The sequence below is a fragment of the Paralichthys olivaceus genome, chromosome 19 (genome assembly GCF_024713975.1).
Source record: "Paralichthys olivaceus isolate ysfri-2021 chromosome 19, ASM2471397v2, whole genome shotgun sequence".
Classification (NCBI taxonomy): Eukaryota; Metazoa; Chordata; class Actinopteri; order Pleuronectiformes; family Paralichthyidae; genus Paralichthys; species Paralichthys olivaceus.
This window is the reverse complement of record NC_091111.1, coordinates 14,710,846-14,731,817: the sequence shown is the minus strand read 5'-3', so window position 1 is coordinate 14,731,817 and position 20,972 is coordinate 14,710,846. Positions and strand designations below refer to the sequence as shown.

General features: G+C 40.0%; 1 protein-coding gene and 1 long non-coding RNA gene across 3 annotated transcripts; both read left to right on the top strand.

The window, feature by feature from the left end:
* Positions 1–32: 32 nt before the first annotated feature.
* On the top strand, positions 33–5,131 carry LOC138405562 (uncharacterized). Its single transcript, XR_011239346.1, has 2 exons — positions 33–254; positions 5,022–5,131. It is a non-coding gene; the product is annotated as an uncharacterized lncRNA (long non-coding RNA).
* A 2,327-nt stretch (positions 5,132–7,458) lies between these two features.
* On the top strand, positions 7,459–11,525 carry hlx1 (H2.0-like homeo box 1 (Drosophila)). Of its 2 annotated transcripts, XM_020097516.2 has the most exons (4): positions 7,459–8,153; positions 8,700–8,885; positions 9,039–9,223; positions 10,641–11,525. In XM_020097516.2, exons 1-4 carry the CDS (start codon positions 7,700–7,702, stop codon positions 10,968–10,970), a joined length of 1,155 nt encoding a protein of 384 aa, XP_019953075.2. In that variant the 5' UTR covers positions 7,459–7,699; the 3' UTR covers positions 10,971–11,525. The 2 variants fall into 2 exon arrangements, with proteins under 2 accessions (XP_019953075.2, XP_019953076.2); XM_020097517.2 differs by lacking the exon at positions 8,700–8,885 and having other exon boundaries at positions 7,505–8,153.
* The last annotated feature ends 9,447 nt before the right edge of the window (positions 11,526–20,972 follow it).

Below are 20,972 nucleotides of genomic sequence, written 5' to 3'. Positions count from 1 at the left end.
CCAAAGTTTCCGTCGCTTTGTTTCTTACTAAGTGAAAAGGTCCGACAGTGAAGTTCAGAGAAAAAAAGTGAATGGTCAGTCGAAGGGTCCGATGTCACCAACACCAGCAGCTGACACCTGCCTTCGCTTCCTGAGTCGACTCAACATCCTCCCCGAAGGCTGCTCTCACACTTTAATGGAGGTCAAAGGTTAAATCCTGGAGTCCCCTGAGATGTGTACGCACCACCCCGTCCAACTCCAGGAACAGGATGAAGGTAAATGTGGGAATTAACCACACACACACACACACACACACACACACGGATATGTCAATTAGCCACATGAAGATATTAAAAGCCAACATTAACGTCATTGCATTTATTTATTAACCAGCAACTTTGAGTCATCAACTCAGAAAATATTAAATCAATATTTTTTTATAGGCCTGTGTAGAGCAGTAATAATGTCATATCAATTTATACAAGACTACAATTATTTTTAGAATTTTTTTTACTGTATTCTGTATAATTCTGTGATGTTGGATTAAAGTGTAAAGTTATAATTAAAATATAAATTAAAAGTAAATATTTATCAAATTTTTATGGCTGTTTTAGTAGATTTCTTTATGTTAACAATGTAAATGTTGTATTTAAAATTATGAGAGTGAGGAAAAACAATTCTTAATGTTCATATACTTGTATTTAATGTGAAGAGCAGGTGAACACAGTTTGACTTTGAATAGTTGAATTACATGCAGAGAGGAACAGATGAAATGATAGAAATCTGTATTTACTTATTTATTCATCATTTTAGTCATTCTGAACAGTAAAGCCTCCTGTGACCGCTAGATGGCAGCGTCTTGTTAAAGAAAAGCAAAGAGCATCAGCTCTTCACTGTCTGAGCTGCTCTGTCAATGAACTGAGGTAAAAAAAAAAAAAATTACAATATGTTGTCCACAGAACAGTAACAGTGCTTAAGAAGAAGAACTATTGCAACTCTCTTTCAGTGAATGTAATTATTATACAAAGATGATGGATCATTTTCTTCAGTTTAAATTGAATTAATTTGCTCTTTTTCAGATTCTTAAGTAAATTTAACAGCAAAGATTTCAAAATATATTGATAGCCTCAGTTTGACAGAGCAGTTGGATTGAAATCGACAGCCTCTGACATTAAACACTGTGTATAGATAGATAAAATTAATAAATAATCAGAATCATACCAAAGTAAAAGAGGCTCCAGGGACAGTATGGAAAAACATTTCCAGTAGCTGGAAAGACAAAATTGTCCCCATGAGATCTGTCCTCCCCTGAGACACACCGATCTAAAATAGAGAGAAAGATGGACAGCTGGATAGGTTTTTTTTTTTTTTTTACATGTATAAAATGTGATGGGTTCAATCAGACCTCACAGTTGCATAAGTTCTGCTGCTCTCGGCTGATGAATCTTCTTCCCCGTCTTATTTTTCCACCGCTGCTTTTAAAAAAAGCTCCCTGTGAGATTCTGGCCGTGACGAGCAGCATCAGAGCTGCAGACTGAGATGATCTGCTTTGCGTCACACCCTCATATCTGCACAAACACTTCCATCTTTAATCTGCATCTGTCCTCAATGCATCCTCACAAACACGTCCATCTTAAATCTTCTGTCCTCAAAGTCCTCGTGTTATTTTAAATGTTTGACTCAAGATATTCTGCATTTAGCTGTTTTCCCTTTATTCCAATAACTCTTCAGTTATTAATAAGTGCAAACACCTCTCTCTGAGCAGCAGCATCAGGCCCACGTGCTTTGTTATCATGACCTTCTGTGTTTCCATTAGTCCCCTGCAGTATTTAGCCTCCGTGATTTAACCGTGCGTGTTCATGGGCACGCCGGAGCTGCAGAGGAGAGCCTGAACTGCTGCGTGCACGAGAGGCGACTTAAAACTGTTTTAATGTAAACTGATGAGGCTTTTTTTTTTTTTTTTCCTCTTTAGTCCAAAACCCACTGAGTCGCCTTCACATTGAAGAGTTTCCATTATTAAAGCAGCAGCTCCTCAGGGTGTTTACAGCAGAGGGCAGCCCGGCCTGAGTGTGATTAGTCTACTCCTCTACTGTCCTGCTAATGACCACTTGATAATTCAAACTGGGACCGTGCAGAGCAAAGAGCAAGAGAGCCACTACCACAAAAGGAAGCAGGAGACACTAATGGGATTTATTCTCCTCGCTCATTCAATCATATCATCTGAGACTCTGGAGTCGTTTTAGATTTAAACTGTGATATTTAACCGTGTTCTGTGAAGGAATGAAATACAACTGCTCTCTGTCGGTTTATCAGGAGATTCATTGTTTGATTTACATTAAAAGCAACAGTTTTACCACATGTTTCTTTCAGCTTGAAAAATAATAATACTCTCAACATCAGTTTTGATTTTAGGAGTTTTTCATTTTTCTATGGTCGTGATTATGAAAGTCAGTGACTCAATGTGATTTAATGAAAGGATTTAAAAAAAGATCTTAATTTGAGGTGGCTTCCTGATTATTTGCTGACTGAGGTCAGTTGGAAAAGCTTGAGTTATGTAATGGAAAATTACTTACAGATGAATTGATTTGCATTTTGTTCTGTTCTGCCACAAAACAATGAAAAACAAACTCTTATTCTCACATATTGATCCATTTAAACACATTCAACAATAATTCAAGATAAAACATGACACAAATAGAGCCAATTATAAAACCACTGACTTACTGAAGATGATATTTTTACTCAGTTATGAGAATTGAGATGTTTGTTAAAATACTAAGAGTACAATCATCCATCTCTCATCTTTTCCTATCATTAAATTTAGTTTTTCTGTAAATCATCTGATCCTCATCAAAATTAGAATCTATCGTCTGGAAAATAGGAGATGGAGAGGTGAAAGGGTTTAATCACCGGGGGAGCCGCTTTTATATTTAATCTCTTCACGTGGTTTTTAATGTTTTACATTATATCTGTGGGAATCATCACTTTTTTTCTCCATTCACATCCTGATGATACGGAACATGTCAAACAAGAGATAGTTAGGATCCAGTGTCTGGTCCTGGAGACATTTAATGGTCATTTTATATTTTCTGCATCGTGGCATCATCACAAATTATAATTCCACTCAAAAAAGCTACTGCAAATAAAATTCATACTTACTCGAACTTTCATTATAAACTTTATTTGCTCCTTCTTACTTTATTTATCATTTATTTATAGCTTACTTCTTTTGCACAAATAATATATTAGATATCATTTTTCTATTCAAGTTATGTTTTTTCATCAAAAATACAAAATGATCAGCTAAAAAAAACAGCATTCACCAATGAAACTGTAAAACCTCCTCTCTGAAATCTCCACTTTGACCAACTACAGCAACACAACATCTTTCATATGAGTCTCACAGTGATAATGATTCAATAATAAAACATATAATGATATAACACCTTGAGGGGACGATTTACTTTTACCTGCTATCGTTAAAGTACATTTTTCACGTGTCTGTACTTTGACTTAATGGCACAATTTGTAACGTAAACTTCTTCCATCATGTGAGCTAAGACGAGAACCCGGAACAGAGACGTTTGTCACGTTTGATTAAGAAGAACGTGCGCAGACAGAACACGGACACACACTGTTAAACCTCCTGCATGCAGATGAAACAGCATCTGAGTTCATCTCAACCTCGGAGCGAGTTCAGCGTGTGAGATATATTGGATGTGTTCAGGGTCACATAAACGGGCCGGTCTTGTTTTGAATTGACTTTAGACACATCCCTCAGTTCTTTTTTCTCTCTCCCTCCTTTCTGTGGAACTGATGGCAGCGTGCCATACAGAAGGCTGTGTACAATGGCCCAGGTCCCATTAAATCTGCGAAAGTTCCTTCCTGAGGCAAACATTGCCAGAAATAGTAATTTTGGCCTGAAGCTGGAGCCTTTCAGAGGGGAGCAATCACTCTCGGTGTAATAATGGAGATCATTTCATTCTCGTCCAGCGTCCTCACATCCAGCAGAGCCGCAGTTCGAGGGGCTCATTCAGTTTTTCCTCCGCCTGATAAGACTTCCTGAAAAACACACAGCGAGCAATCAGGCGACAACAATGGGCTCCGTCGGACGCTTTAAACGTGCAGGTAGTCGACGGGGCTTTGTGTTTATCCTCAGTGAGCATGAGACTCATAAACTCTTGGACATTGTGTTTTCATGTGTCGACTCCTCTGACTGATCAGTCATCAAGATGTTTTACTCAATTAGTCTTTTATTATTGGAATTAATAGGGAGTGCACTGTGAGTCATAAATGGAAAATGACAATCACCTTTCACAGTTCAGGTTTTATAACAGATAAAACCTTTAAATTGAAAGATTTCATGTTGGATGGTGGAAGTTGGATTCTTTATAAGTAAAAGTCCAAAATGTAGAGATACTTAAAAACCATGAAGTCAAAATCAAAGCTAAATGCACTTTAAATCTCAAAATAAAAAGTAAATAAAGAGAACGGAAACAAGGGGAACAAAACAAATAATCACTTTTCTTTGGCTTTTTAATTGATTAAATTCAGCTGAAAGTGAAATATTGGATTAAATTGTTAATAAATTTAACAAAATTAAGTGTTTGAAGAAACTGCTGCAGACTCATGAATAACAATGATCCCTGGCTACAGACTGATCACAAGCCAAAATGATTAAACTCTGGTTCAATCTCAAACGATGCATCATATTTTATAACATCACCATGTGTGTTTTCATATAGATTTTTAACCTGAAAAGTGACTGTAGCTGGCTGTCATCTAAACGTACTGGAGTAAAAAGCACAGTATTTCCCATTAAGCTGGAGGAGAAGTATAGAATAACATAAATAGTACCTCAGAATTGTATTTAAATATTGTATTTCAGTAAATGTATTTAGTTACCTTCATCACTGTGTTGTTGTGTATGACTATGCTGATTTACAAAGGGACAATATACTGGAAAAAACACAACAAATACTATAAACATGAGAACTCTAACATTTTTTAAGGATTGATATTGACTGTGTATTTTCTGTTAGTGAACACAGGTCGGACTCCTCAGTGGCTGAACCAGAGGCAGGAATCACTGGCACTGGGCAGGAATCCCACTCACCACCATTTATACAGCTCCACAGAGGACTGGGTCTGGAAACTGGAAAAAAAAAAGGTGAAGTACAGTATCCAGCAGGACTCTTGGCTGCAAAAGTAATAATTCAGTTTTTACAGGTGATTAGTGCATCAAAATGTGCCTTTTTTACAATATTCAGTTTTCAGACCCGAGTGTTTAAAATGGTTTTAATAAGTCGACGCCAGAGGAAAGTTTCAAATGTGTTTGACAGCTTCACTGATGCTGCAGCGTTCAAAGCAATGACGGGTTTGAGAAGGTATATATTTAAAAAGCTGCTGGTTGCATTTAAAACACTTAAACAATGAAAGGTTGCAAATAAACCTATGGGGAGAAACTGGACCCTTGATTATTCTGGATCAATGCATCGACACTGGTGAGAGCATTGTCTGTAAACTGGTGTTTTCAAGAGCGGATACTTGATGCAGCCTCCAAGTGTCTGCAGAGAAATTATCTCCAATCTGTTGAAACTTTTCCAGAACTATTTTCTTTTCACTGTGCACATACAAAGTTCATCCACTCCTTCATTCTCTTAAATCCATTTAAAATCCCTTATTTATTTTATATAAGTATAAAACACTTCTGAGCAGGAGATGAAACTCATTTTTTTAAATCTGTGGCTTATCATGGTGATTGTAAAATAATTTGAGGTGTATAATTTAAATATTAAGTGCATATTATTTGGTCTTCAAACTGTATTTTAATTATCATTTCTTGTGTGAGCTTATAAAAGAGCTGAAGAGGTAAATATCCCATGTAACATATGATGATGCTGAGAGGAGTTGATCCTGTCACTTGACATCTCCTGCGTGTAAACTCTGATCTGAGCTTATTGTGTTAACGTTTCCCTCTGAAAAGCTCATCAGCACCTGAAATAACCAGGAGGCCTGCTGCGTCCTCCACATCCTCTTCCCTGGATTGTTTTGACTGCGTGATGGAGGGCAAACGTTTTTTTTTTTTTTTTTTTTTAAAGATATACAAAAAAAAAAATCATTTCTAAATTTAACCCGGAAAAGTGTCACTCGAAAACAGCATGATAGGAGCGTCCAAAGATAGGAGGCGGTCAGGGTCATCGGCCTCTTCCGGCCAATGAATCACTAAATGAAGGAGAACTCACTTCACAGGCCATTGTTCCCAGCAACGTGTGTGTGTGTGTGTGTGTGTGTGTGTGTGTGTGTGTGTGTGTGGGTGTGTGTGTGTGTGTGTGTGTGTAAAAGAGAGAGACACACACAGAGAGAGAGAGAGTGTATATGTGTTTCTCTTTGTGAGAGAGAGAGAGCCAGTGTGTGTGTGAGAGAGAAAGAGGGAAAGAGCGAGAGTGTGTGTGAGAGAGAGAGAGTTTCATCGACAGTTAGAATAAATAAAAAGTGTCTTATATAAATATATAAAATTAAATATGTAAATATGGTTTATATATTTATTTGTGTTCCCGTTGTATTCGGTTATTTGACAGAGTGGTGGTGACCCGGGGCAGAGAGAATGGGAGACATGTTCCCTCTGTTGCCGAAATCAAAACTCATGTCCAGGGTCATTTAGGTCAAATAAAGACGCAGCAGAGGGAAAATAAAAGATTTTACTATTTAAATCCTCGAATCTAAAAACTGTCCCACTGTCCAGGGGCCCGACGTGTGAATCTTGAGGGGCCCTGCGGATGAAGTATCGCCTCTGAAGTTAATTGTGTTTTGGTTTTGAAGGGGGAATAGATTTCCTGTGTTTATTATGAGCATGGGGACGGATTTGCGTCACCGTGCAACTTGCAGGTCGAGATAAAGTTGCACAAATATTGAAGAAGGGAAGTTCTAACAGTCATTATGAAGTCTCGCCTCCCTCCTGCGCCGGAAGAAATAAGGATTTCTGCTGCATCCTAAAATACTAAAACAGCTTCTATTTCGGGGGCGAATCTTGCAAGAATATCCGCTCATTTAAGAGGAATCAGGGCGCATCAAAAACAGGATGAGTGCGGCTCATAGACGCTCCTGTGCTCAGGGTTACACGTCAGTTTTATTCGGTTATTTATTAAGTATTTCAATTTTATAACTTTGTGTGCGTCCTGTTTTTATTTTGCAGGGTTTGTGTTTCAAAGCCAAATTAAACACTGCTTCAAAATTTAAATTGAATGAATGCATTAGTAGAAAACACTTTGTTTTCGGTGAGTTAATAGAAATTAAAATGTGAGTTCATGTGCATTAGGGCAGTTCAGTGCGCGTAAAAATGGGAACTTCTCTTTAAGTGATCAATCCATCTTCGCAGGATCAAAATTGCCTCCAAGTGTCCCCGGTCGTGCGTGTGTCTCTGTGCGCGCGCGCGCGCGTGTGTGTGTGTGTAGGGGTCACGCATCATCCCAACTCGCAGGGGTAATGATGTGAGCGAGTGCAGAACATCCATTGGTTCAGACAGCAACCAATCAGTGTCAGCGGAGGAACTTCAGAGCGCAGCAGCAGGGTCAGGATCTCAGAGTTGGGAGAGCGATTTTGGCACTTACGCAAAGAGGACGTCCATCTCTCCTTCTGAACACGCCACCCCTGCTTTTTTCATACATGCATGCGCTTTTATTCTCTCTTCTGACAAACAAAAAGACTTAGAGAGTGCGGGATGTACACGGCCGGGCTCAACCCGTTTTACGCGTCAAACTTCAGCCTCTGGTCCGCGTACTGCGCGGGGGGCTTCGCTGTGGATACGATCAAGAAACCGTCGTTTTGCATCGCAGACATCTTGCAAGCCGGAGATGCGGAGAACATCCCGGGATCCTCGGCACTCGTGGTGCACATGGGACACCACCACCACCACCACCGTGCGCAGCAGGCTCACTCCGGCGGCTCTCCGCTGCGTCCTTCCCCGGTGGCGCCGGAGCCGTCGGTGTACGGTGCGCGGGTGAGTCCGGGGTCTCCGTACCACAGACACGGACTACAGTTGACCTCATTGTCCAGAACTGCATTTACCTCCCAACAAGCTCCACCGCCTTCCAGCAAAGACCTCAAATTCGGAATTGATCGGATATTGTCGACGGACTTTGACCCAAAAGGAAAAGAAAAGCTGTCGCTAAGAGGTGAGCAGAGAGATTTTATTACACTCAAACTTTCCAAAATAGTTATGTGGTGATTGTAGAGAGGCTGCCTGTGATGTCATCCACAGAAAACAACCACCAGGGATGTGTTTATGCCCTTAAAATACTTTTTAATGATGTGATTTAAGTAGAAAAAGTCAAAGTGTCCAAAGTTTAGAAACTGAAAGCATCAAACCAGAAGCAGCTGTTAACTTTGCACAAACTCCTCTTGATAGCACTGACAGACTTGTTCACACAGTAGTTAGAGCGCCTCATAAGCTGCACTTTAAAGAGTCCTGTGGGGAAATCCTCTCCTCTCCTGCCCCCTCCACAGAGAGGTCAGAGGTCAGGTTCAGCTCCACACAGCAGCAGTGAGAACTTTGCTCGAAAGCACTCCAGCAAGGAAACCCTGCAGGCTGATGTTAAAACCACAGTCTCCCTATAAATCTAAAGTTGCCCCATAAAGAGCAGAGTCAGTGATAGTGTGCCTGTGTGTCACTGCGATAACTGTCTCCTGACTGAAGCCCATCATCTCTCGCTCTGTGACAGATCTCACGTCCATCGTTAGCTCGAACCGTCAGTCAGGGATCCACATCCCCGTTCAGCCTCCGGCCAGCCAGTACTTCTCCTCCATAGACCCCGGGATGAGCGACGCGTCCTCCATGATGAGTTCACTAGGCAGCAGCAGCAGCAGCAGACACTCAGGCCAGCATCAGTTTCAGGACACCTTCCCAGGTAGTCCACTCATGTTTAGGACTGTTAACAGACAGGGGACTGACCTGTCCTGCTCTCATGTTGGAGGTGTGAGTGCACCTGCAGATGATGTACACCTCCGCTTTGTGGAACCCGTGTTTTTGACCTCATGTCCTCCTCGTGTCGCCTCTACAGGTCCGTACGCCGTCCTCACAAAAGACACAATGCCCCAGACGTACAAGAGGAAAAGGTCGTGGTCGAGGGCCGTGTTTTCAAACCTGCAGAGGAAAGGACTGGAGAAGAGATTTGAGATTCAGAAGTACGTCACCAAGCCGGACAGAAAGCAGCTGGCTGCGATGCTCGGCCTGACGGACGCTCAGGTAAGAAGAAACACTGACTCCTTACTGTGGATTTAGATTTGAGGTGTAGGCCTCTGTCTTACCTGTGGATTATATGTTGCAATGATAATCAAGTTTTTAAATAAACTACATCTAATCTGCAGAAATGGTTTTGAGAGGCAGTTAAAGACGTAGCTGCAAAATGAACCTGAACATTAATACATATCTTTATGATATGTTTATTTTTATATCTAAATGACTCTAGTTTAGGGATTTGTATGGTTTTGATGCAGTTTTATTGTTGATTGCAGTGTTGAACACGTCACGTAACAATAAAACAATAAAACCACAGGGCTGCAGCCAGGATGTCAGGAATAGGCCTACTGGGGTTATATGAGCCCCCCTTAACTCCTCATAGTTTCCCAGATTTTCTTATCATTTTGTATTTTATCATATTTACCAACTCTGTTTTTTATTATTATTATTATCATTTATACAATTTTACTTCTTTAATTCTGCATGTGGTTGGTCAGGTTTAAATACCAGCCTCCACAAACACCATGTGTAAGTCAGACACAGGCAGGCTGCTTAAACTCCCACATTTCCAGGAAAATAAAGGACCTGCGTGTCTTTAATGGTGTAGCTACAGCTCTGACTGGTGAAGTGACAGCAGTGGATGTGAAGGGAAATGTTCACCTCTGTGTTTGGATCTACAGCCTCATCTCAGCGGCTACACACACACAGAGGATCGAATTTGTACAAGCAGATGCAAGATTTCATATATTCAACCAGGACAGAAATCTAAATCTAAAATTACAACTGAATAAAAAGATATAAGAGCAATTGTTCCAGGCTTTTAAAGGCATATATCATCAGGAATGGATGGTGCAACCTGATTGGCTGAGAAGCAAGGGTCAAATCTCCCCTCATCTTGGGCAATGACCCAGCAGCTCTTATACTTCTGAAAACTGTCACTTCATTTTTCCAAGAAACATGTCTCCAATAACGTCATAGCTGAAAACTGAACTTCTCACTTTTTGTTATCTCTGATTTAAATTAATATTAGGTTAGAAAAAAATATTACCCTCACTCTCAAATCATTTAACTGTTTCCTGAAGTGTTTAATACATTATTTGCACTTGTTATGCTGCTGTTCTGGCCACGTCTTCTAAGTAAAACTTTTTTTTTTAAAGTTAAATAAAAAATATTTACAGGCACAGTTTAGCTTTTGGTGGAAGTTTATGTAGAGTTCTTTACTTTTTTATCGTTACTATGCAAAATAATCTTAAATTGCAGTTTTGGAAGCATTGTGATCATTTGTTTTATTATAACTGTTTCTGGATGGAAAATAAAACAGGATTTGAGGAAATTAACTACATGGACTTGCAGCTGATTGCCACTGAGTCTGAAAGTGCACAGAACCAACGTGTGTGTGTGTGTGTCTGATGTGTGTCTGCAGGTGAAGGTGTGGTTTCAGAACAGGCGGATGAAGTGGAGACACTCCAAAGAGGCCCAGGCGCAGAAGGACAAGGAGAAGGACGAGAAGCCGGAGAAGGGCGCGTCGGAGCCGGGCAGCAGGGAGCCCAAAGAGCCGGAGGAGTCCGAGTGTGAGAGCGAGGGCCGGAGCGAGTGCGACTCGGACGAGGCCCCGGAGGAGGAAACCTCCGACGGACACTTGGACTCTTCCGAGCTCCATAAAACCAGCGTGATCATGAGCGGGGGCGCGCCGGCCTGCAGCGCACCGCCGACGGCCACAGACACAGCGGCCTCCTCTCAGGTGCTAATATGAAGCCTGGAGGTTTTTTAAGTGATGGACAAAGACATAAAGGGTTTGAATTATTATTATTATTGCGACAGAAGAACGACAGTGATGTTAAAACACATGAGGAGTCAGCTCCATAAACAAACACATCCAGGCCTGTGCGTTAAAATCCTGTGAACCAGAGGAGTCAACCTGTATTATTATTATTATTATTATTTAACGTGACTCGTTATTTTAACCCAGACACGAGGAAAAATACTCCAAATCCATTTGTTAATTCTTATTAGATGTTATCTTCATGATGTTTTATTTTCTCTGTGAGAGTAAAACCACAGATTATTTCAGTCCATCAGATTTCTGTGTCTCCTCATGTGAAAGAAAAGAAAATGTGCGGTTGTGAATTTTATTTTTTAGGTTATGAGCCACTTTGTTTCACGTTATTAATGAAATCTCAGAAGTTCACATCAGCAGTGTTCATGTACCCTGTTTGTTTTTGGTCTGGATATACAGTATATTGTGTTATTTTGTTAATAATAATTTGCACTGAAAATATTGTAAATAAAATATTTCTTACTTTGAAAATTGTAATCATTATTATTAGTATTAGTTTTATTATTATTGTTGTAAAGACAATAATGCATTTTATTTATGGCCGCCTTTCAAAACACTCAAGGGCACCTCACAAAAACAGCAAAATCAGGATATCAGTAAAAAATATTTGCAATAATAGATCCATAAAAATAGTTATAAAATCAAATATGTAAAGTTATCCCTCCTCTGTAAATTTGCAAGTTGCTCACTCATGATGATTCAGTCAATCTTTTTGCAAGGATGCTGATGCTGTTTATTTTAAGCAAGGTATTAAAATATTGACTTAAAAATGTTTTTATTTTATTTAAAAACTTTTATTTGTACTTATTTTTGCATTTAAAATGGAATTTTAAAAAAAACAGCATCCATTTAAATAAGACCCAAATTGAAAATCAAGATGTTGCATACATGACCATAAAACAAAACAAAATGACTGGTTTCATCCACAAAGGCAAATAAACACAAATCATTTGCAGATTCATAAATCCAATGTTTTTTTTTACTGCAGGACTCTGGTTTGAATCATATTTAGTTTAATATTTATATATGAACTAAAACACATCATTGATCAGTAAAAACAAAGTAAATACGATCAACAGACAAGTCGTCCTTGCCTCCATTATAAATGTCAACGTCTTCAGGCCTTTTCCCATCAGCACATTCATTTCTCCGGAGGACGCTGCAGCTCTGGCACAGAGAGTTAGAGGAGAAGAAGAAGAAGAAGAAGAAGAAGAAGGAGGTGAAGAGGGTAGTTTATAGTCTGTATACATTTGCTGGCTCCAGATAGCACAGACGACCCGGATGAGTATAATTTATGTATCCAGACAAAGATACAATCAACATCTCCTCCATTTATAGTGCTGCTCATAACCTCCCTCTCCGGTCATTTTTCCAAGCTCTGATATTCCACGTCACTTCTTCTCTTCTGAGATTATGACTAACACAGAGATCACGCCTGAGGATGCTGCAGTGTTGAAAATGTAATTTTTTTCAATCAGCCTTATCTGGACAGTCAATGGTGTCAGCTCAGAGATTACGAGATAGGAGGAATCCACTTTATTCCAAATGTGCAGCACAATAAAAGCTGCTTAAGGATGTTTAATGACATGATGTCATGACACACTCCCTCCCTTTACATTAGCTCTATACGTGTGTGTCTGTGAGAGTAATTGTATTTTATAAGTCTTCCATAAATCTGGAATAACCCTCACTGGCTTTTCTTCAAGGCCACATTTTTCACTCTTAATTTTTTAAACTACGCTCGAGTTTTTGACTTTCAGGGTCTTAAAACAAGATCAATATTTATTCCCATGTAATCATTAAAACTGTTGAGACTTGTTTTGCGGGGTGTAAAGTATATTTGGTAGAAAATTAATCACTGACATTTCCAGAAAATTCCTCCGGTGCAGGGACAGCATAGAGATTGTGTGAGATAAGTCTGAGTGCAGTAATATATGTTAATGTGTTTGTATGTGTTTATTTAAGAGCTCCAATGACTTTGTAGAGAACTTGATGAATCATATTTGAGTTAGTCTGTCACTCTAAGCTTTTATACACCACGCCTGCCTCGGCTATTAAGAGGTTTGTTGATGGAAAAATAAGCCTGATGGAAAACAAGCTGGGAGCAGCTCTCACTGAAACACGCAGACCATTTACTTAAGTCAAAGCGGCGGCACCACACTGTAGAGAGACTCAGAGTCCTGCGTTCAAAGTGTTATTTTATGTACATAAGAAAGTAAAAGTTCTCAGTATGCAGAGCTGGTCCTGTCAGCAGGGCCGTACACAGGATTTTACAAATATCTCATCGTTCCCCTTAAAACAAAGTAAACACGAAGAGTGTGTTTATTATTTAGTGAGACAAAAAATATCTCTCTACTTTGTTTGAAACTCTTATTTTCTATTTTATACTTTCTTTAATTTATTTTGATCATCATTTTTAATTCTTAGGTCTAAATGCTGTGATTCTGTTTTAATAAACTTCCATCTACTGGTCCTGTAGTTGTCAAAGTTAGTTTCAGTTCTGTGTGTCACGCGGACAACGGTGGAAACTAAGTACACAAGTAGCCTAATGTACTTTAAGCTTTAAGTCACTTAGACTCTATATGAGTAATTTCATTTAATTATATGTCTTCATTAAATGTCAGACACAAATATTTTACTGTGACCACACGTAAAATATAAAACGTGATATATTATTAATGAATAAACTATAACATGAGACAATTACATTACAGGCTACTTTCACATTTGACATGCCGGGGCTTTACTTGTAACAAAGTATTTGTTATGAGTAGTTGTATTGTTATTTTTACTCAAGTTAAATATTTGAGTACTCCCTCCATGGTGACACATTCACTTTAGTTTAACAAGTTTAATTTTGTTATTCTTCTTGCAGTACTGGTCCTGTCAGTGTTATATTACGATTTATTTGGATCAGTATTATTGATGAATTCATATCCAAGCTAAATGTTATAGACTATTTCAATTATATCACTGGATCATGTTATGGTGTACATCAAAATGTATTGCATCAGATATTAACATACTGATGAGTAGATAAAGTAAAGTACAATATGCCAGTAGTGAAGCACAGATATGATCAGGTGCCAGTAAATAGTACTTCATTATGATGTTATGTTACTGTACTTTGCCAAACGCTGCTCAGTTATTAAATAATGGTGTTCCTGATATTAGTTCTACAGATATCATTACATCTAAGTAAGGAAACCCTTCTCGTATTTGTTGTGATGTTAACAGCAACATCATAGTGACTGACCCAAAAACCTGGACCACCGCAAACTCTCTACCAAGGGGTCCACTTTCCTCCACTCCGGAAAGAGGACCGACCCCCAGAGAGCCGCCGTTTTTCCGTTTTAGCCTCGCATCTTGAATTTCACTTTTCATTTTCCCCTCTCTGGCCTGACTCTACAGTATACCTGCTGCCTTCTGCTTCCTTTCCACACAGGAGATATTTTACCCCCAAAACTCCAGCACTGCCTCTCGTAAACCAAACGTGGGCCTGTGAAACGGTTATGAAGTAGATGGCACTCGTCTTAATCTCCACGCTGGATGAAAACCTTGTCAGAGTTATGAAAGCCAGTTTCCATGGAAGGCAGTAAAAGCACCAGGCACTTCATCAACTTAATATTAACTGTTAAATGCTTATACATATTAAATGTCTGGGTGGGTTAAGTCTCGAATTGTGCCCGAAAAGCGATAAATTACATTAGTATTTGCAAATGTACAATAACAATAACAATCCAAACGCTTAACATAATACTGAGAGGCCTTGATTTGTGAACTGTCCTAAGAACTTTTATGAGCAGGATAGGAGAAAGTCCATCTGGCCGGTATTTAATGTCAGCCTTTCCGCCTCCATTAAAAGCTGTCCTATATGTCCCCCTTGGCAACCCGGGACAGGGTAACCCATAAAACAAACCAGCCTCGCAGATTTCGCCAATATTTAACACTTTGAAAAAGTAACTGTGTAAAACAAATGGCCTCTGTGAGAGCAGAGGAGGGGGTGCTCTGTCTGCGGCGGCTGAGGGATTAACGGGTCTAAAAGCTGTGACGTCTCCAGCGCTTTGAGGCATTATCTGTGAAGTTGCTCGATAGGCTGATGGAGATTTCTCCTCAGTTGCCATAATGCATCAGAGGTGGGGGGAGGGGGGGGGGGGGGGGGGGGGGGGCTAAGCCATAACTCAACAAGTGCTTGAGAAACTGCAGTAAACAAAAAGTATAAAGATGGTTTATCTTGTTAAATCAGCCTTTTCCTCACAAATTAAGATGAAGTCAGTTTTTGTCGTGATGATGATGATGATGTGATCATAAAAATAATATTTCCGTTGATTAATTTTATTTTCGAAGAACTTAATCAAATCCATTTTAAACATATAATTTTCTATCAAATCACTGGATTATTCTTCAGAAATGCTTAAGAAGCTCTTTGATGTTGTTTTTCTTTGTTTTGTCCGTAAAATCTTTAATCTGGAAATTAACTGGCTCAGTGGCTAAAAACTGCAATATTTTCCACTAAAATAGGAAATTGAGTGGATTCAAACAGTAAAGTCCAAATTGTACATGAACAATACTTTAAAACACACATATTACGAGTAAAAGGTGTTGTGTTGTTGCAGCTTGTGAGCTAATTTTACATACACTCTAAAAAGATACTTGGTTAGATTTTACCGGATTTGATTCAGTACAACATGGGCATAATACAGGATAAACAAAATCAATTAAAAACATAATTGTGTTGTTAGTTGTACAAAACAATGTGTAAATAACATTAAAAAGAAACACATTATTAGCAGTTAAAGGTCAAATTATTGTTGTCACAATTTCATATTTTATTATAACTGGACATATTTGTCTGAGGTAATGTTTTATTGCGTCACATATTTAGACCCAAGTGATTTTTAAAGTGTATGTTTGAACTCTTGAGTATTTTATCATATAACAACCATATGTGAGAAGCTGTTTAAATGTTCTCTACTTAAAATCAGAATAATCTAAGTAACTGCAGCTGCTCAAGCAACACAATAAAGGAAGTAGCAGTCAAAAAAAATACTCGAGCAAAGAACAAGTATCTCAAAGTTGTACACAAGTACAGTAGTGTCCTTTCACTGTGGTTTAATGTGTTTCTAAATTATACCCTGGCTTTCTTAGACCACAGCATTTAAACCTCTGATATAAATTAATGTTTTTAATGGCAGTCTGCACTCCGAGGTGTTAGCTCTGGGCTAACGTGAGTTCAGCTCCACACCCAAAAAGATGTGTTCATCATCGCTGGGGCATTTTACTCAGCCGTTGTAAGCACAGGAGTGGTTGTCGATGCTCTGTTTCCTTCTGAGGTATGTTTGTTCCATCAAACGCTGATTTATGAGATTGGCTGGATGCTCTTTCCTCAAATGAGCTCTGAATCATCGGCATGAGAGATGACTTCCTCCTGAGACTAGCAAAATATTATTACATGGTACAAACCTTCAATTTGATCGGAGGCCAAAGTGTTTCCAGCCGCCCCGTCATTTTAATCCACTTCACTGAAATAACCCGTATCAGGTCTTTTATTTATGGGCTTTTATGCCAAATGCAGTTGTTATGTTTCTCCCCGAGTAGAATTAGAAGAGAGTTGGTCTGAAGTTACAACGAGGAACGAGTGAAATGCACGTTGTCCAAAGTGCCTTTAGAGAGTTCATGTTTAATGGACTGTGTGCGAAATTGAAATATCCCCAAAAGAATCAGCAGAATACGCAACTGAATGAACTGTTTCAACATTATTCCCCCTCCACTTCAGATTTACCTTCAGTAAATATACCATCGCTGTGTAAATCCTGAGATTTTTATAGACCGGACTGTTCTGCAGCTGCACACCTACCAAACATGTTCACCAACACTGAAAGCTGAGCCCCTCACACAGAAGCTGTCGCCACATTTCCAAAAAGCCACATTATTGAGTGCTTTTTTAACATGGTCGCAGTTTCCAAGCATCTTGGCCTCGCTTTCAAAACCAGGCCCTTGCCAGCAGTTGGGAGTGGAAGAAGAAGAAGAAGAAGAAGGAGAAGGAGGTGGAGGAGGGAAAAAAAATCATCTCAAGTTAAATTTAAAGATGTGTTTCTCTTGGAAGCCAGGCTGCGCTGCCATAAAGCAAGGGAGACATTTTCATGCTCCACATTTTTCATGGTTTCTCTCTGAGTTTCCTCCCTTCCTTTCTCACTCCACCTTGGCTCCAGAGTTACCTACTGCTGCACTGGCTGCAGACCACAGCCTGCGGGGCACTGTGGGGTGGCCAGTTCCTCCCTTCCCCCTCCGAGCTCAAAGCTCCGCTGGTTGTCCTTGGTTGGCTCTCACAGAGGAGAATCCCTCTGAGAATCTGCCACCTGGACAGCGCTACTTAAGCTCTCTTTCACCACCCTTCTCAAATAATATACAGCCTGCACACTCAGAGCTGATGGCCAACAGTAATCAGTTATAAGCTAGAAGTCCTCTGACCTACCGCTCTGCGTTTTAATGTGGCCGTGAAGGAACCGTTTTATTGCAGACTGCAGACTGTTGTCTTGCGCCAGTGCTGTGCGGTATATGTTGTAATTTGTGAAGGGTGCAGAGGTTTGGTATTAATTAAGGCTGTGAAATGGCAGCAGTCCGACCGCCTGCTCGTTTCCATAGAGGCTGAATTCACTGAGTGATGTCCACACTGGGAGGGGGATTATGGCCGTGCTCTGGCTGCCCGCTGAGATGCAAACACAAAAGAGAGGATGTTAAAAGCACTTTCATTTCACATGATCTGTCATCAGCAGCAAATTTTCACTCTGCTCTCTGAAATCAGGGTGAACTGCCTGCGGCTTTTCAAACTAACCATACGCTGGGTCCGGCCATCAGATGGAGTTGATGTTATGTGTGTGCAAATGAGAGAGTTGCTTGCACATTGGACCTCAGAGCTGGCGTTCAGCAGCGTGAAATTGTTTTTTCTCTCAGTGATGAGAATATCATGTTATGAGGTTACATTTCATGGTTTATGTACAAATTTCAAAGTTGGGTCACTTCACATGGGCTTGAAATCAAAAAATACATTGTAAAGAAACATTTAAAGCAGCACTGTGATACTTTTACTGAGCAACAGCGGCCTCTATAGCCGCAAGTGCTAATTAATTTTGTTGGGCTGCGAGTCTGAGTGGTGGTTTTCATGTACAGAAATCATAGACTATCGCTTGAGTGGAGCTCAGTGAAACCTCATGATACCCGGTTTCTTGCCACTAAAACAAACACACCAAACTCCATTTGCGATACCTGATGCTTTAAGTTACGTCGCTGAATAACAGAGGTGAAAACCGTCTTTTAAACCTCAATCAGTTTTATCTTGAACTTGCTGGGCTTGATTTCAGCTGAGTATCACCATGGTACTTCTCGCAGGAGAAGGTCCCATTCACCAACATGTCGTGCAAGAGCAGGCACCTCGGTCCCTGCAACTGCATTGAAATTTGAATTGACATAAACAGTTATTTTGAACTAATGGATATGACTATGGAACTTACAGAACAACATGAGTCACATTTCTGCTCTACAAATCAATTCTTTACTTTCTTTTAGCTCAGTTTTTGGTCTCCACCAACTCACTAGCAAGTCACTAAACCGTGTCTGTCATCCGTTTGCTGTGGTGCCAGAGATATACTGAGGAATTTTAGAGCTTTATCGTTTGGACACAGCTGCCTGGTGCTTGACAGTGAAGTTGTTGGGGCAGATTTCTAAACAATGAAGTGAAAGTCACTGTGAAGCTCTATGAAACTGAGGGGAGCTGCAGAATCAGGGAATAACAGATTCCTGATTCACACGTGTTACACAAGCATTGTGAGACAGAGGCAGAGCAATAATAAGATAAAAATATACTCTAGAGCAATAAATTGTGTGTTTATTTTATACTGATTACAAACAGTATTGTGTGTTTATACAGTTGTTGAATTGCACAAGGTTGATTTCACAATTCATTCAGGAAACTATAAAACACAGGATACTCTGTGGTTACGAGCGTCCCTTTATTATTTTTTATATTGCCATTGATTTGTTATACAAATATAAATAATATAAAATGGATTGGTTGAGTGAGTTCCTGTGTGATGTTTTATTGTTTTGCAGTGCACGGCACACACTGCGGCACAGTCTCAGCAGAATGTGACACACTTTGCAGCTGGGGTCACCTGCACCAGCCTCTCTGAAGATAAATGGTGAGTCTGCTGAGTTTAGCCTGAGGTTTCCTCATTTCCTCTTTACAGTGCTTATCGAGCCTCACAGATGCCGTTTTTTGGAGAACAGCTAACACGAAACACCACTCACTGAATAACAAGATGAACTTGATTAGGTTTTTTGCCTCTTCATTCAGCGAATGTCAAGTCATCGAAACGCATCCTCGCTTTATCAAATCAGATTTTATAATTTAGAGAGAAAAACGGTGACGAGTGTACCACATGTTTTTCTTTACCTTTCAAAGAAATGATATTAAAGTTCTGCAGAAAACACTGTAAATGACTTGAACAAGAGATGAGTGTATAGAGCAGTGACCCAACATGCTGACAGAAACATACTTTTATCACTACAGTACTTTTAAAAACACTTTAAAGTCATGAGACAACAATCAGACCACCTCAGGTACAAACCACAATCAAGCTTGTCACTCGGGCCGTTGCTCACAGGCTTTTATCTGATAGTGCGTCTCATTATGTCCCTGTGTTGTAGCATCAGACCTGGTCACACTTCATTATATCCGTACGTGTGTGTGTGTTTGATGTCAACGCTCCGGAGAACACACACTTTGCACTGATCCTGATGGATCATCAAGGAATTCTTCTTCGCGACTCTGGCTTGTTGAGGGGAGGAGAGGGTGAGAGCGGGAAAATAAATAAGACGTCACTTGGGTTTGTCTTGCTCTTGTTCCAAAATAAACAGAGCTGTGGCAGGGAGAGAATACTACGGGGGGGGGGGGGCTTTTGCGGCCGGGGAGTGTTACACAGCTCGTTTGATTGAAACAGTTTGCATCCAGAAAGTGACTCGTGCTCATCGCCACAGCAACCGGAGGGGAGCCGTGCAAGTGAGAGTCAACAGGTGATTTATAGAAAGTGCGGCTCGGTTTCACATCCTTTGTTCCCACTTCCCTTTAACTGACACAGCAGACGACAGATTCAGATGCGGGTGACAGATTGTAATTAATGTCCCTATTTGCATGTGTGCGGTTACAGAAAAGCCATTTCTAAGACTGTAGCTTTAATGCGCTTTAACAGAGCATATGATTTATCCTGGTTTAACAAGGGTCACGTAGTCTAAACTTTTGTGCAGAGCGCACTGTTACTTTCTTGTTCTGCTGCGTGTGCATGTGCACGTAATGTTTGCACGTTTTTAAGTGCACGAACAAGTGTGAGGCGTGTAACCCATATGTGCAGGGGGTCAGAGTTCGGTTCCTGCAGGGTTTGTTTAGGAATATATGACACTGCACAGCTGGCCCAATCGTCTGTGCATATCTGACTATAAAACTTAACTGAGCATCGCCAGAGCTCGTTGCCTTTATCAGGGAGAGATGGAGTTATTCCCACTCCGGACAGACAGAGGCCTCAGCCCCAGATCTGCTGCTCCCTTCCCAGTGGTCCTCATCAGGAATGGAGCTGCTAGCTCTATATGAGGAGTGTTAACAGAGCAGATGATAGTTTGTGCTCAAGTCTTGACTGATGTTGACATCTGGTTAAGTTAAGCTGCACTCAACTGAACCAATAATATTAAGTTCTTGCATCTGAATGAAATTCATCATCAATAATCTGCAGTTGTTTTTAGAGATTATAAAAGATGATTCCAGTTTATTACTTATTACTTTACTAACTTGGATATAATTTTAGTTTGAACTACAGTCCCCTTAAATTCAATAATGCAAGTTAATCCCCTAACTATTCCTTTTTTTAA